The sequence below is a fragment of the Neovison vison genome, chromosome 4 (assembly GCF_020171115.1).
Source record: "Neovison vison isolate M4711 chromosome 4, ASM_NN_V1, whole genome shotgun sequence".
Lineage (NCBI taxonomy): Eukaryota > Metazoa > Chordata > Mammalia > Carnivora > Mustelidae > Neogale > Neogale vison.
The window spans coordinates 697,426-712,780 of NC_058094.1; the positions used below are offsets into that span (position 1 = coordinate 697,426).

At 62.1% G+C, this 15,355-nt stretch overlaps 3 protein-coding genes across 6 annotated transcripts in view; 1 reads left to right on the plus strand and 2 right to left on the minus strand.

The window, feature by feature from the left end:
• Positions 1–3,606, minus strand: part of MROH1 (maestro heat like repeat family member 1) — a 60,968-nt gene extending 57,362 nt beyond the window's left edge. For all 4 annotated transcript variants that reach the window (XM_044244773.1, XM_044244771.1, XM_044244774.1 and 1 more), the window contains exon 1: positions 3,500–3,606. The gene's annotated coding sequence lies outside the window, so the exon portion shown is untranslated. The remainder of the gene's footprint in view (positions 1–3,499) is intronic.
• A 3,198-nt stretch (positions 3,607–6,804) lies between these two features.
• On the plus strand, positions 6,805–9,864 carry LOC122905280 (testis-specific serine/threonine-protein kinase 5-like). The gene is made up of 8 exons (XM_044246948.1): positions 6,805–7,008; positions 7,346–7,453; positions 7,618–7,820; positions 7,915–7,970; positions 8,485–8,617; positions 8,694–8,809; positions 9,411–9,545; positions 9,623–9,864. The coding sequence occupies exons 1-8, from the start codon at positions 6,805–6,807 to the stop codon at positions 9,862–9,864; spliced, it is 1,197 nt and encodes a 398-aa protein (XP_044102883.1).
• Positions 9,865–10,066: 202 nt separating this feature from the next.
• On the minus strand, positions 10,067–12,951 carry HGH1 (HGH1 homolog). The gene is made up of 6 exons (XM_044244776.1): positions 12,321–12,951; positions 12,148–12,248; positions 11,938–12,036; positions 11,656–11,747; positions 11,454–11,576; positions 10,067–11,373 (listed from the first exon to the last, which is right to left on the minus strand). The coding sequence occupies exons 1-6, from the start codon at positions 12,944–12,946 to the stop codon at positions 11,197–11,199; spliced, it is 1,218 nt and encodes a 405-aa protein (XP_044100711.1). The 5' UTR covers positions 12,947–12,951; the 3' UTR covers positions 10,067–11,196.
• Between the last annotated feature and the right edge of the window lie 2,404 nt (positions 12,952–15,355).

Below are 15,355 nucleotides of genomic sequence, written 5' to 3' on the forward strand. Positions count from 1 at the left end.
AAATTTTTAAAAAGTATATGAATAGGAGGATTTGTCCTGTATTATGTTAAAGTGTATTAAATCAATGGAACTATATAAAAATTCCAGAAATGAACACCAATAAGGAAGAAAACATTACGCAAGAAAGACGGAGTTTTAAATCATACAGGCCGATTAATCAATAGTGTTGAAAAACACTCAGGGAAAACACTAGCCTCCCCATACCTCTCCTTATCCCAACACGATGCACAGATGCACATAAGAGTTAAATGGAAAGATGAAATGTGGGGCGCCTGAATGGCTCCGTGGGTTAAAGCCTCTGCCTTCGGCTCAGGTCATGATCCCAGGGTCCTGGGATCGAGCCCCGCATCGGGCTCTCTGCTCAGCGGGGAGTCTGCTTCTCCCTCTCTCTCTGCCTGCCTCTCTGCCTACTTGTCATCTCTGTTGGTCAAATAAATAAATAAAATCTTTAAAATAAAAAAAAAGAAAGATGAAATGTTAACGTCCAAGTAGGAAGCACACGTAAACCTTCTACAGTCTTAAACTAGGAAAGGACGTGCTTCGCCAGACACAAAAACCCAGACACATTAACGAACACTGTTCAGTTTGACTATCAAAAAAAAAGTCAAGTTTCTGAGTCAAAAGATACATAAAATTTGACAACCGTGTGCACAGTTACACCTCTGCGCACAACCGTACGTGCTCACACACCTGGGCCGACCACCAGAGCAGAAGGTCAATAAGTGACAAAGTAGCACAAATCACTTGTCACACACACACGAGGTTGCACGGCGGGAGCCTGGCACACGGCAAGCCCGGCGGGCAGCGGCGGTCGTCCCGGGGGTGAGGGCCAGCAGAGCCTGTGGGGCACCTGCCGCCGGCCCAAAGAGTCACACCCGTGACGGGATCACCCCCGTTTTGAAACCCTCACGCGAGCACAAGCACTGGAGCGTGGCAGGGAGCGGAGCTTGTAGAGTCTAGAGCTCGACCGCCCGGTGGGAAAGTGAAGCGCGTGGCCAGACAAGGCCAGCGGGAGAGGTCCCGTCCGCACCACGGCCGCAGGCCAGGTGACCTGTGTGTGACGCGGGACACGCTGAGACAGCACAGACTGCTCTCTGCGGAGACAAGCCAACGTGAGCAGGTCGCTGGAGGCAAACCAGGACAAACGCCCCGTGGGGGAAGAGGGTGCAGGGACAAGGAAGGGTCTGGGCCCCGAAGGCGCCCTGCATCTCGCAGGAAGAGCGTGCCGAGCACGGACTGCCCGGCCAGCGCCTCAGAGGCTCCGTCTGGTCTAGCACACAGAGCCCAGCAGGTTGGAGAGGAACCCACTGCTTGTTAGTGGCTCGTTACCGGCACAGCAGGACTCGCCCAGGACCGGCTCCCCCAGGCTCCACTCTCCGCCCGTGCTGTGGCACAGACCAGCACAGGTCAAAGCACGGTCGAGGAGGGCCTCCCTCCCTGCAGCCGAGTGAAGCAGCAGCTTCCTCCTCATTCACCTGGACAGGCGTTCCACCACATCTAGGAAGCCGACCAGGCGCCATCTGAGCCCGCGGAGTCCAAGCCCTTGGCTTGAAGGACACCCACGTGTATCATGGCTGCCAAGTGACATGGCAGAGGCTAACAGAGGTGCTGGGCCAACTGCTCCAAGCCCAAGGTGGGTCAGGAGGAGGCATGGGAGGCGAGGAGGTCACGGACACCACTGCCCAGAGGAAGCCACGTGCCTGTCTGAGGGTCAGGCCACCGTGTGGGGTCACGGGAATGACCCAGCCCTGCAGCAGGCCCCAGGACCCTCTCTTCCGGCACCGGAGCCAGAGAAGAATCCACTTCCAGAGTCACCCACAAGAATCTGGGCTGAGGATCTGGGGAAAGCAATTCAACAGTCCATTGCTCATCGTTCCTCGGGAACACTATTTCTCAACCCAAGCTGTCCCAAGTTGCGTCACTGGGTTCACACGGAAACCCCCAGAGCCACGTGGCCCTCCAGCTCAGTGAAGAAATCCCAGTTCTCGTAACTCCGGGGCCAGTATGCCCTGAGCACTGGCCAGGCGCCCACAAGAGCCACAGAGGCTTTCTGGGACCTACCTCCAGGACACGGAATGACTCAGCCCACGGAAGAGGCGCACGAGGTCTGCAGCGGCTGGTCACACGCTCGCCGCGACCAGACTGCTTACCTGGGCTCAGCGGACCCTGGCCTCAGTGCAGACACCGTGTCTGCACATGGCACTAGCGGGGAGCGCAGGCAGGCATGAGCCCCCCAGTTTCCACCTCTGATCTACTGCTGTCCCTCGGGAGGCAGCAACCAGCCCTGGGCAGTGAGAAACAGCGAGACGCAGGTCCCAGCGAGGCAGGGCAGCCTGAATATTGGTTTCAAGGTAACCCAGGGAGCTCAACTCAGGTCATTCCACTCCGACACCACAGAGAGACCAGAGACACCTGCTCACTTGAACCCCAACAGCCTGAGGCCTGGAAGTAAAGACCCTGCTGACAGCAGCATCCCCAGACCCTTGGGCGCCCCAACTACAGGCGTGAGATGCAGCCGCGCCACCATCAAGGCACTGCGGGAGTGTCCCACAACTGACAATTCCCACATGGGTCTCCCAGGGCCCAGTGCCCGCTGGGTATCTCCACCTGGACCCCTCAAACCCAACAGCTCCAGCGCTCACCTCGCCATCTTCACCCGACCTCTCCCTGGCCCCCAGCACACCTGCCTCTTTTCCTGCATCATCCGCACTCAGCGGTGGGTCAGGAACCAGCATCACCCGTCCTGCTCCTCCGTCTCCCTCCCCACACCGGACCTTCTTCTCCACCCCCCCCCCCCCCGCACCATCCCCTCCAGAAGTGGTCCCTGCCTCCAGGACTGTGCCCGCAGCGCCGGCCTCCGCCCCAACCCCAACCCCACCTGCTCCCCGCACCAGCCAGCCACTGCAGCCAGGTCCCCAGGCAAGGCCAGTCCTCTGGTTCCGCCACCAGACCCGCTGCCCCCTCCCCACCCCTCTGGCTCACTTCACGGCTCTCGAGCCGGCCAGCCCCGCGCCCCCCTCCACCGGGCCGGCCAAGCGGAAGGTCCGCAAGCGCGCGGTCGGGAACGGAGCCCTGTCCTCCGGCCCTGGCGCTGCACTGCAGCTGCGCTGGCGCTGCGGAAGCCGGAGCCGCGACACCCGGGCCTCCGGCCTGGCCCAGCACCACCCGGCCCTCACCCTGACCTGCCGGCTCACGACCTGGCCGCCGCGCCCAGCAGTCCCTGCGCCCGACCGCCTCCCCCGACGCCCGCGGGCAAACGGGAAGGGGCCTCTCCGAGTTCAGGCTCTGCTTCCCCTAGAGGACAGTCCGCCGTGCCCGGGGCGCGCCCCAGGCCCCCGCACCGCGCGCCGGCGTGGGGCAGAAGGGGCGCGGCCGGCTCCCGGGCCTCTTCCGGGCTGCGGCGCCGGCTCCTCGGCCGCGCCGGGCGCACCTGGGCCCCGGCCAAGGGGCGGGCTCGGCCCCGCGACGCCCAGGACCCTCCTCGCGCTCGCCCGCTGACCTTGGGGAGGCGCCTCCCGACTCGGCTTCCCACGAGGCCCCGGCCGACGGCGCGGACCCCGGGCTCTCCGGCCGCGGCTCCCCCGAGGCCCGCCTCTCCGAGCGAGCGCCGCCGGTCCCCGGGCGCCGCTTTACCTGAGGAGATGCCGCCCCGGCCCGGGCGCCGCCCTCCCAGCCGGCCCGGCCCGGAGTGGTGGGCGGGGTCGCACGCCGCGCCCGCCCCCGCCCCCTCCGCCAACCGCGGCTCGGCGCGCGGCAGCCCGGCCCCGCCCCCAGGCCATCTCCGCGCTCATTGGCCGGAGACGCGTCCCTCTCTCGCGTTCCCTCTCTCCACCCCGCCCTCGGGGCCCCCGCGAGCGGGAGTGCGCAAACTCCGCCTCACGCTCGGCCCCGCCCCGCGGCCGTCTGGATACCTCGACTGCCGACCGTTGCGCGCGAGCGCGGCCTCCCCGCTGGCCGTAAGGAACGCGGCCGGTCAGTGCGCAGGCGCGGGGCGTGCACGTCCCACTTTCCCGCGCGGCGCCCGGCCCTCTCCGCCTCTCTGCTCTTGTCCGCCTCCGACACTGACCTGGCGGGGAAGCGGGCGCGCGGACCCCGCGCCGCACGGCAGGAGCGCATCGGCCTCGCGGGCTCGGCGCGCCACTGCGCTCAGAGCCAGGCCCCTCACAAACACGCGCCTGTCCAGGGACCCACGCCAGGTGGGCCCGACCTGGACACACGCGGGCCTTCTCCCGCTCCGCTACCGCTCACGCAGGAACGCACACGCGGCGCTCCCGGCCAACCCCCGGAGACCCTGCGGCCGCCGACCCCCGAGCGAGCAGAGACGAGTTCCGTGGGCCGACCGGGGGTCGGGATGAGCCGGGGCGCTGCAGAGGGCGCGGAACCCGCAACATTAAGACACGCGAAGCGCTGCGAGGTGGCGCCGCCGGGGGACGGAGGAGGATCGGACTCCGAGGGAAGCTGCGGGCGGGGGGCTGCGATCTGCACAAGGCACGGCTCGGGCACAGCCTCACAGGCTGAAGTCATCTGGGCACGTTTGCAGACGGAGAAAAAGGCGGGCATCGCCGCAGCTCAGGAAGCGAGAAGGGCCCTCTGAGAAGGAAGTGGTTGGCAGCCTTGCGTCCAGGCCTAGCCCGCCTCTTTACCTTGCAGCGAGCTGTGGCTGATGGCCTGAGGGTGCAGCGTGCGGCCCTGGGCACACACTGGGGCAGGGTGGAAGCTGCACAGTGCAGGGAGGGACATTCCCATCCCCAAGAGGGAAGGGGTTCAGCCCTTTTTCTGTTGCAGGGATGGAGCCCAGAAGACAGGGCAGAAGGCTGATGGTGAGATGCTCTGCAGATGGGGCCTGGTCCCTTGGGAAGAGCCCCAACCACCCCCCAAGCCCCTCACACAGCATGCAGAAGCTGCTAGGGCAGGAGGCAGGCCTTTTCAAAGGTCCCATCTGAAGGATTCACTTTCCTGCCCCAAGCCCTGCCTCTGGACATGGCCAGTGCGCAGCAGCCCTGCTGGCTCTGTCCCATCCCCAGCCTTAGCCAGACTTCACTCCCCAAGGGTACAAACTGCTCCACCAAACATCACAGCTGTCATTTTATTACACTATTGATGCCCGTCTCCTGTCTGTGAGCTCTAGGAGAGAAAGGCCCATGTGTGTGATTTGCTTCCAAGTGCTCGGCACCAAGCCCCGCACATGATGGGGCTCAATGCATCTCATAATGGGTGGGTGACCGAGAGTGCAGTGAAGGAGGAGGGCATGAAAGACTCTGCAAAGGGAGGGTGCGCAGAACCGGTGACCGTTCTAGGTCCCGCGTGTCTCCACACGATTCTCAGTGGCTTCCTGTTCTGTTCTGGCACTGGTGGGAGCTAGGAAGGTGACAGCCAACACGGTTCCCCGGCTCGCCAGCAGCAGTGCGGAGGCACACACACCTCTGGCCGGACGCACACCATCTTCCCTTTCACTGTGCAGCCCCCTAACACCTGAGTAATAACCCCTCTGCTTGAAATCCAGAGGTTTCTCTAACCCAACCTGCACATCAGCAACGCAGAAAGTCTGTCCATATTTTCTATCTCCCAGGCAGTTTGACTAGCAAGGACAGTGGGTGAGCAAGGGAACACATGACACAAACCTTGCTCTAAAGCAGCTCACCCCCCTCTCGCCCAGCAGGGCTAGGAGAACATATCTGTCCTACCAGACCATTCCCAGGCCTTCACGGCCACAGGCACACCATGACCACTGCAGATCCCCGCAGGAACAAGCCAGGGCCACAGACAGTCACAGTTCTCCGCCAAGAGCCAGGCCCTCCCAGGGCACCTGCATGACAGCAGCCAGGCAGCCACCAAGCCGGCTAGCTCGGAGCGGAGAGACCACATCTGTGCACCTCGATGGGCCAAATTCTCGCCCGTAGAACTTGGCTGTGGTTTGTGATCCTGGATGAGAACGCCTTACGTGGGATGGCTGTGTCAGATGTGGTCCGCAGCCGGGAGGCAGGGACTGAGGCGGTGTGGCCACTCCGAGCGGCTTAGCACTGCGCCGGCCACATGGTAGATGCTCATTAACGTCGTCGGCTACTCCCTGTGGCAACAGTGCCCCCAGAAGGCTCTGCAGGCCAGAAGTCAGGGGTCGTGTTGGCTTTCCTCTCCTAGAGCCCAGACCGGAGACCCTTGCTTGCCTTGGAGATGGGCCGTCAAGTCTGAGGAGAGCTCTGGGGGCAAGGCCAGGGTCAGCGGACCTGGCGGCCTCCACACTACACTCGCAAAGGAAGAGGGGCGCGCACCAGCGCACGCTGGGTTTCCTTTCCCCTTCTTTGTATGCTTAGAATCCCTGCCTACCTTCCCTCGCCCACCCTCCCCACACACTTCTTGAAGGGTCTTTTGTGACTAGCCAGGCCTCACGCTGCCTGGGGGATTCTCACCCCACAAGGAGCGGGCCCCATGCAGGATGAGGATAGTTCCAGCAAGATGTTCTCAGAGAAGGCAGGCCCTGGGGGACAGAACACCCCTCTTTGAGGGCACAATGCAAAAGCAGCTCTAGAACCTCCGTTCTGGAATCTGCCCCTGCTTTCCCAGAGCCTGCCTCGACCCACACTAGTCCACGGCTACGTTCGCTTCCCACTCCAAGCTCTCAGCCCTGGTCACTCCCCTGCCTCTGCCCCAGTCCCAGAAAGACTTCAGAAACAGGGGTGCAGCCTTGAGGGGCCCAGGGCCTCCTCCCGCCCTGTTTGTTGCCCTTCTAATCCGGGTCAGGCCTCTGCCCCGCCCCCTGCTCCTCCCACCCAAGGCCTCGCCCCCTCCCGTGGCACCCCGCCCTCCATGAAGGGTAGTGCCCAGCGAAAGCTGGACCAACAAAACTTCATGGAGCAGGTACGCGAATGTAGGGACAATGGCTACCTGCTGTCTTCCAGGAAGATTGGCTCTGGGGCCTTCTCCAAAGTCTACCTGGCCTACGCCACACAGGAGCGCATGCGGCACAACCCCAAGCTGGCCTCCGACCTGCGAGGCAAGCACCATGCCATGGTGAGGCAGGCCCATCTCCTCCCATGGGTGCAGACGGCAGGCCAGCCCCAGCGGTCCCCAGGCCCCAGGCCCCACTGAGGCACCTCCCTGCTGTGCCAGCTCCCTCCTGCTCTGGTGTCCTCCCAAGGACCTGCAAGCTGGCCACTCCCAGCTCCAGAACCCCTGGAGCATATCAGAGCCAGGAGGGAAGGGGAAGGTCTCTCTAGACCTCCAGGGATTCTGCTTCCCAGCCTCGCCCCAGTCAAGCTCAGCAGTGTGCACCAAGGACATGGGGCCTGTTCCTGTCCCCGTTCAGGGGCTGTGGCCTACACACAAGGGCCACCCTCCGCCCCTGCAGGTGGCTATCAAGATCATCTCCACGGCTAAGGCCCCCGTGGAGTTCTCCGAGAAGTTCCTGCCTCGTGAGATATCATCCCTCAACGCTACCTACAAGCACCTGAACGTGGTAGGCAGAGACCCCAACACGGCCCGTGCCCACCCTGCCCAGGAACACCCCCTTTCCCACCAGGGACCCTGATGCTTGGGGCCCAGCCCCATCCTGAGCCCCTGCTCCAGTGCCCCGGACAAGCCCTCCTTAGGTGATGGCAGGCTGGGGACGGGTTCTGGCAGGTGCAGCTCTATGAGACCTACCACAACAGCCAGCGCTCCTACTTGGTGCTGGAGTTGGCGGCCCGCGGGGACTTGCTGGAGCACATCAACGCCATGTCGGGCCACCGCTGCCACCCAGGGCTGGAAGAGGAGGAGGCCCGTGGGCTGTTCTGGCAGCTGGTCAGTGCCGTGGCCCACTGCCACAGCTCTGGCATCGTGCACAGGTGAGGGGGTGCCCTCACCACCTGTCTCCCCGACTCCCTGCATGGAAAGGCCCAACGAGCCCAGGACCAGCCCTGCTTCCCCTTCCCTACGCAGGGATCTCAAGTGTGAGAACATCCTGCTGGACGACCAGGGCCTCCTAAAGCTGACCGGTGAGCCTGTGGCCCGGCCCCACCCCTGCCCTAACCTACCCTGACTCACGGCCCCAGCCTCCAGCTCCTCCGGGAGGCCCACCCACGCTCAGCCGCTGTCCCGGCCAGGACTCCAGCCTCTACCCTCGACTGCTTCAGGCTTTTTCAATTTTTGTGTTTTGAAAGACCCGTTTATTTATTTGAGAGAAAGAGAGAGAGGAGGGCCAGAGGGAGAGGGCGAATCCTGAAGCAGGCTCTGGGCTGAGCGTGAAGCCGGATGCAGACCCTGGGCTCCATCCCAGGACCCTGAGATCGTGACCCGAGCCGAAACCAAGAGTGGGCGGCCCGCCAGCTTCAGACTTGACCCCAACCTACCTTGACCTTTGACCCCCCCAGGGGGCCAAGCCCCACGCTGGCCCCCACCTGTGCTTCGGACACGCACCCTCTCTGTGTCTGCCCCACAGCCCCCTCTCCTGAGCCCAACGTCCCTTCCCCTCCTGCCCGCCCCCCACCCCCGCACCACACGTCCCCACAGACTTTGGCTTCGCCAACCGCTCGGGCCTCAAGGACTCACTGCTGAGCACCTTCTGCGGCTCTGTGGCTTACGCGGCCCCCGAGATCCTCATGAGCAAGAAGTACAATGGGGAGCAGGCGGACCTGTGGAGCCTGTGAGTGGCCCCCTGGCACAGGCAGGACCGTGGGAGGGCAGGAGGGGTGCAGGCCCTGAGCTGCCCGTGTCCCCAGGGGTATCATCCTCTATGCCATGGTGTCTGGGAAGCTGCCCTTCAAGGAGCATCGGCCACGCCGCGTGCTGCACCTCATGCGCCAAGGCCCCGCCTTCAGGCCAGGCGTGTCCCCAGGTGAGCCAGAGCACGGGTCCCTCCCAAGTCCTGGCAAGAGACATCTGGGTCCAGGGGCGCCTGGGGGCTCCCTCGCTGTGGCGTCTGCCTTTGGCTCAGGTCACGTTCCTGGGGTCCTGGGATTGAGACCCGCATTGGGCTCCCTGCTCAGTCGGAGGCGTGCTGCTCCCGCTGCCCCTCCTCCTGCTCATGCTCTCTCTCAGATGAAATCCTAGGGGGAGGCTGGGTCCAGAGACGGGTCATTATGCCTAGTGAGGGGAGTGGCGGGGGCTTGGGGGCTGAGCTGGCTTCCCACCCCCAGTCCAGGCTGGTAAATGGACGGCAGCACAGAGGTGAGAGGGCTGCGGGGCTGGGGGTGGCAGACTCAGTCTCCTCGTCTGGCAAGCAACGGTCCCGGGGCTCTGAGCTCTGCACCGGCCCAGGGCACACCTCCTTCCCTCTCGGTGCCTCCATCTCCTGATTGGAGAAGCACGGACTCTCTGCGCGCGCTCGGGTGACTGCACGGGATACGTCCTCCAAACTGCCCAGCACTGCTAACAGTCATGGGCACGGGCAAGAGAGTGGGCAGCGGGAGGCCACAGCTGCGAGCCCTTGCCCACAGAGTGCCAGGACCTGATCCGGGGCCTGCTACAGCTAAGGCCGCGCGCACGCCTGGACCTGCAACAGGTGGCCGCCCACTGCTGGATGCTGCCCGCCGCGCATGCGCTCTTCTGCACCACGCTCCGCTCGTCGCCAGGTGGGCGGGGCCCCAGCGGGGCGGGCGGGGGCTCTGCCGCTCAGCGCCCCTTGATTCCCCTCGGCTGTCGGTTGCAGTGAAGCCAGCCAAGCCACAGCTGCCCGCAACCCTGCATCCCACGGAGCCTGGCAGAGACTCAGAGCGTCCAAGGCCACTCCTGCAGCTCCGGCGCTCCCAGCACGGGGGGACTCACCGCAGGAATGCTTCTGGCCTGACGCCTGAGCCCCCAGAGGGAGTCCCAAGAAGAGGTGCAGGATCTGCCCAGCGGGAGCTCCGGAGCATGGTGGTAGCCAGCCTGGGGGTGGGCGCCTCCGGGTAGCCACTATCCCTGAGCTCCACGTTTGCCGTCAGGACCACGCCTGAGCACTGCCTGGGCACCCCAGGATGGGTAGGCCCAGGCGAGGCCAGATAAAGCATTTATTTTACGGAGAAGACGCTGGCGTGTCAGTGCAGGAAGGGGCAGCCAGCCACGGGGAAGCCAGTAGCGCTCCCCAGCGGGGGAGAACACGAGTCCACACGCCTCCACATCACAGATTTAATCGGGAGGAGGAGAAAAATACAGAGGGTACCAGAGAGGAAAGAGACCCCTTGTTTCCGTGATGCACCCAGGCTCGATGGGAGGAACTGAAGTGGACCTCCAGCTCTGGAGGCAGTGACAGGACTGAGGGCACATGGAGAGAGGGTGCTGGAACACTCAGGGCGTCAGGCTGCACTCCTGTGCCAGAGTGCAAAGGAGTCCTACCCCGGAGATGGTGGCAGGGAGGGAGCAGGGCACGGGGAGGGCCATGTGGACAGCCTACCAGGCTTGGCAGCTGCAGAACACAGAAGCCCACACAAGGAGCTGGGGGAAAACAAGTTTCTTGGACCCAGTGGGGCTCCAAGGAGACAGAGGGTGCTAAGGAAAAAGGCTCGGCAAAGAGCGAGGCTAAAGGTGCACCGGGGAGGCAAGGGGCCGTGCAAGTCAAGGAAACTGACCACGGCTAGAGCGTAGTTAATGCAGACGTAGCTTGTCACATCAGTTCTGGGCTGGACAAACTAGCAGGGGGCTGAGGGCAGTCTCCAAGCACAGGCGGAGCAGGATGGTGGAGAGGAGGCAGACAGCACCCAGCAAGTGCTCCAAGGACAAACCAGGGGCTGCAGCCTTAGGAGATCCCAGGACAGGCTGCAGCTGGTGACAGTCTCAAGATGTCAGTCCTCTGAGGCTGGATCTCAGGCAGGGCTAGCTAAGGACCCAGAATGGAAGGTGCGGGGTGGGACTGGCAGCAAAAGGCCTTGCTTACACCTGGATGCCCAGACCTCTGTAGTGCCCTCAGGGGTTGTTCAGGCTTGTACTGGTTTCTGCCCAGCCCCCGCGGCCGTCTCCTGGAAGTGCCTGAGAGTCACAGAGCCTGACTAGCTCCGTCTGACCAGCACTGGTCTGAACAACCTGTGTTGCAGGAAGCAACGGGGCATGAAGCGCCCTGACCCCCCACATTTACCGCACATTCGTCCCAGACGCCCCACCCTGAGCGTAAGTGTACCTACACCTTTCAGCAGGGAATAGCGCTCTGAGCAAGGAGACCCGGAAGCCTGCAGGAAGGCCTGGTCTGGAAGGCCTGGACGGATGGGCTGGCCAAGGTGGGCCTGGAGCTGGGGGTGGGGAGCCAGGGCCTCAGGTGGGTGTAGCCCCCTCTGCTTGTGGTTCCGGGGCCGGCTCCTCTGGCTGCCCCCGGGTGTGCTGCTCCCGCTCCTGGTGGTCCAGCTGCTGCAGCCGCCTCTCCACGTCCTCAGGCACCTGTACCTCCAGCAGGTTTTCCATGCCCGGCTCTGGCTCATCCCCAATGAGCACCTGCCGGCAGGGGAGGGAGGTGAGCAGCTGGCCGCCCCCCCCCCACATCCGTGACTGTTCTCCACACACGCTGCGCCCACCTGAATGAGTTTCTCACAAGCCCCCTGCACGTCGGGCTCCGGCTCCCAGCTGTGTAGCTCACGCAGGATCAGGTAGGCTCCCTGGCGCCTCACCTGCTGGCGTCCAGCGGCCGTGGCTGTCAGCTGCAACAGGGCAGAGGGCACACAGAGGCTGAGGCGTGGGGATACTGGGGGGTGGCACTGGCACAGGACCCCTGCTCACCAGCATGACGGCCTCCACCAGCATCTTGCGGATGTCAGCATCGGGCTCCCGCTGCTTGTCTGGGGGCAGGTACTGCAGGTCCACTGGCAGCCCTAGAGGTGGGTGTGGGGGTTGCTGCTGCCTGCACTGCGCAGCTGGACCCTGCCTTTGTCAGTCCCGTCTGTGCTCAGCATCTCCCCGCTGGAAGGTTTCAAGAAGGGTCCTGATCTGTGCACCTACCTAACCCCTAGGGGCCTCCCCCCACTGCCCAGCCACCCCTGAGGCTCCACCAAAGCCACTCACGCTCCATCTCCTCCTCAGAGAAGTCTTCAGGCCCAGCCAAGGGCAGCAGCAAGAAGGGGAGAATGTCCACCTGGGGCCCAAGCAACCACTCGTGGTGTCCTGAGGGGAAGACAGAAATGGGAGCCAGTCTGGGGGGGGAGGGGTCCAAAGTGGTCTCTTTGCCCCAGCCCACCCCCCAACCACAACCCCTCCACCCCCATCACCACTCACGATGCTCGAAGCAGCAGTTTCGGAGAGTCCCCACCACCCCGCCCCTGCGCACCGAGGAGTCTGGGAATTGGGCAAGGGGCAGCAGCCGCTGGACCACGCACCTGGGGGGAGGGATCACTCAGTGCCGTTCCCGTTCACTCGCACCCCCTCCCCGCGGGCGCCCCGGGCTTCACCTCTCGCGGTCCAGCAGGAACGCCCGCGCCGCGGGACCCTGGCTGAGGTTGGAGAGCACCGGCCCCAAGTAATGCAGGGGCGCCCGGGGGTTGTAGTCGGGCGTGCACAGCGCGTGCACCAGCCGCTCCAGGCCTGGCCCTCCCGGCTCCTCAGCCGCCAGCGCGGCCATCAGCGCGTCACACGGCGCCGGCTCGCGGCTGAGGTTGGCCAGCACGGCGGCCGCCTCCTCGGCCCAGGGCCACTCTGGGTCCAACGCGCGGCCCAGGAGGCGGGCAGGCAGCGCGGGCTCGGCCTCCAGGAGCGGACCGTGTAGGCCGGGCTCGGCAGCCAGGTTGACGAGCGCACGAGCGGCGTCGCGGGCCGGGGCCGGGGCCGCGGCCTCCGCCAGGTCGACCAGCGCCCGCAGCAGCGCCGCCTGGCCGGCCAGCAGCGTCCGACCGGGCCCGGAGCCGGTCAGCGCCAGCACGTGCCGCACCGCCTCCGCCTGCAGGTCCGCCCGCGCCGCGGGCGCCAGGAAGGGCAGCAGCTTCGCCACCTCCGCCTCCACGCCGGCCTCCGGCATCGGCGACCCTGCGGGAGCTAGCCCATCAGCCGACGCTCCGGTGCGAGTCCGGGCCTCCCCCATGCCTGCCGGTGCCTCGGGATCACCCACGCCGCCGCCGGCGCCGAGAACCCGCCCATCAGGGGAGCGGAAGCCGCTGCCGCCAATCAGAGGCTGCCGACTGTGCGCGCGGGGCGGGGTCGGCGTGCGGAGGCGGGGCCACGCCGAGGCCCTGGGCATTGTGGTCCCGGAGCCCAGCCACAGCGGGGGCGGGGCCGCGGGGGGGGCGGGGCGGGGCGGGGCAGGCGCGCGGACCGAGGCCGGGAATCACCGGTGTGACCCCGGTCCCCGGCCGGCCAGACCCTGGGGGAGAGAGCTCCTGTCGCTGGAAGAGTCACGTCATAAATTACTTTCATGGACTTTCTAAGGTTAGAGCAGCCTGTGTTTCCGGAGCAACCTCCGTCTGGTCGGGAGAATGCTTACATTTTAATACGTTGTTGTACTCGGTTTGCTAACATTTTGTTTGGAATTTTTGCATCCTGGTCTGCAGTTTTCATATAAAGCCCTGGTTTTCGGGACGCCTGGGTGGCTCAGTTGGTTGGACGACTGCCTTTGGCTCGGGTCATGATCCCGGAGTCCCGGGATCGAGTCCCGCATCGGGCTCCCAGCTCCATGGGGAGTCTGCTTCTCCCTCTGACCTTCTCCTCGCTCATGCTCTCTCTCACTGTCTCTCTCTCTCAAATAAATAAATAAAATCTTAAAAAAAAAAAAAAAGCCCTGGTTTTCTTATCGGGGTAGTACTGGCCTCAGAAGGATTGGGGAAGCGTTCCCTCTTCTTCCGTTTTCGGGAGGACTTGGTGAAACTGGCATTTCTTCATTGACTGGTTGGTCGGCCGCCCAGTGAAGCCATCTGCGCCTGAAATTTTCTTTCTAGAAAGATTTTTCGACCACAAATCCTATTCAGGATGCCGCTTTCTTCTTGAGTGACTTGGTAGTTTGTGTTTTTCAAGGAATTGGTTCATTTAATCTGAAGTGTCAAATTCATTGGCATGAGGTAGTTCCTAATCTTCCCCTGTCCTTTAACGTCTGTCGCGTCTGTAGTAGTGTCGCCTGTCCTCCCTGATGCTGATGGTGTGTGACTTCTCACTCTTGCCGATTTGTCCATTGTGTTGATCTCAGTAAAGAATCATGTTGGACTCATCTATTTTCTTTTCTGATTTAATGAATGTCCACATTGACCTTACTATTTCCTTTCTCCTGCTTATTGTGGGTTTAATGTGCTGTTCTTTTTCTAGTTTAAGGTAAAGGCTGAGATCATTGATTTGAGACCTTTTCTAATATAAGATTTTTCCTTCATCTATTCCTTGCCTCGTGGGTCATGCTATGTACTTCTGCATAGGTTATAAGCTCCTTAGTAGGTTGATATTATTTTTGTTTCACTCTAAGGGCTAGAACAAAGCCTGTAGGGACAATGATGGCTGGGAGAGTCATTGAGAGGGAACAGCACACCCCTGAAGTCAGTGGGTAATAAGGTCCAGGCCAGGAGTCGGGATTTGCCCCCAAGTGAGACCGACCAGCACTTCATAGGCTCACTGCCAACCGAACCTTGTGTGAAAGCCCCTTTCCGGAAACCGAGGAAGACGATAGACAAGTCTGAGGAAATGCCCACCTCTCCAAGGAAACCACATGCTCGGACACGCAGTTGCTGCCCATGAGAGTTGAAAACGTCTCAACAAGAGCTTCTACATAACTCTGACCCAGACACCTCAAATTCCCAAGTTACCCCAGTTACCCCAATAATTACCTTTTAGCAAAGTTTTCAGTCTCCTTCAACTGAGAGCTACACTTCAGTCTTTGACTTTTGTGCCCTTGATGCTTGCAGGACACTGACCAGTTCCTTTATAACATGTTGCTCAACTTGTACTTGTCTGGTTGCCTCATGGTTAGATTCAGGTTGGCAGGAACACCAAGGAGGGGGGAGCCTGGGCTGCTCAGTCCGTGACGCATCTGCCTTCAACTCTGGTCATGATCTCAGGGTTCTGGGGCGGAGACCCTTGGCTGCCTGGTCAGTGGGGGCCTGGTTCTCCCTCTGCCTCTGTCCTCCCCCTGCTCCTGCTCTCTCACAAATAAATCTTAAAAAAGGAAAGAAAAAAGAAATACAATGGAAATGAGACTGAGGGCTTTTTGTTGGGTGCCATCAGTTTGTCCCCACACTGGAGATGTTTATTTTGGTTACTTAAGGGGAATTGCCCAGGATTCTTCACTGTTAGATTACTTTTTTTCTCTTTGTCTTTAGTAAATGTTTTATGGGGCAATACATTGAGAATACGTAAATAGCGCATTCCTCACGCACATTTCACTCACTAGTGTTTGCTTGTTTTGTCTGTGGTAGAGGAGAAAGCTTTCTCTTTACCTATTTTTGTTCACTTGTGTATGTCCGTGAAGACTCATGGATTCTCATTTCTATTTTTAAAGTTAATTTATTGAAATAAT

Bases quoted from the DNA above. Each gene is read 5' to 3' on its own strand.
- LOC122905280 (XM_044246948.1), top strand. From the start codon at position 6,805: ATGAAGGGTAGTGCCCAGCGAAAGCTGGACCAACAAAACTTCATGGAG. The intron at 7,454-7,617 runs GTAGGCAGAGAC...GGGTTCTGGCAG, and splicing joins CCTACAAGCACCTGAACGTG to GTGCAGCTCTATGAGACCTA. The intron at 7,971-8,484 runs GTGAGCCTGTGG...ACGTCCCCACAG, and splicing joins GGGCCTCCTAAAGCTGACCG to ACTTTGGCTTCGCCAACCGC.
- HGH1 (XM_044244776.1), bottom strand. From the start codon at position 12,946: ATGGGGGAGGCCCGGACTCGCACCGGAGCGTCGGCTGATGGGCTAGCT. The intron at 12,037-12,147 runs GTGAGTGGTGAT...TCTTCCCCTCAG, and splicing joins AAACTGCTGCTTCGAGCATC to GACACCACGAGTGGTTGCTT. The intron at 11,577-11,655 runs GTGAGCAGGGGT...GCCCTGTTGCAG, and splicing joins TGGTGGAGGCCGTCATGCTG to CTGACAGCCACGGCCGCTGG.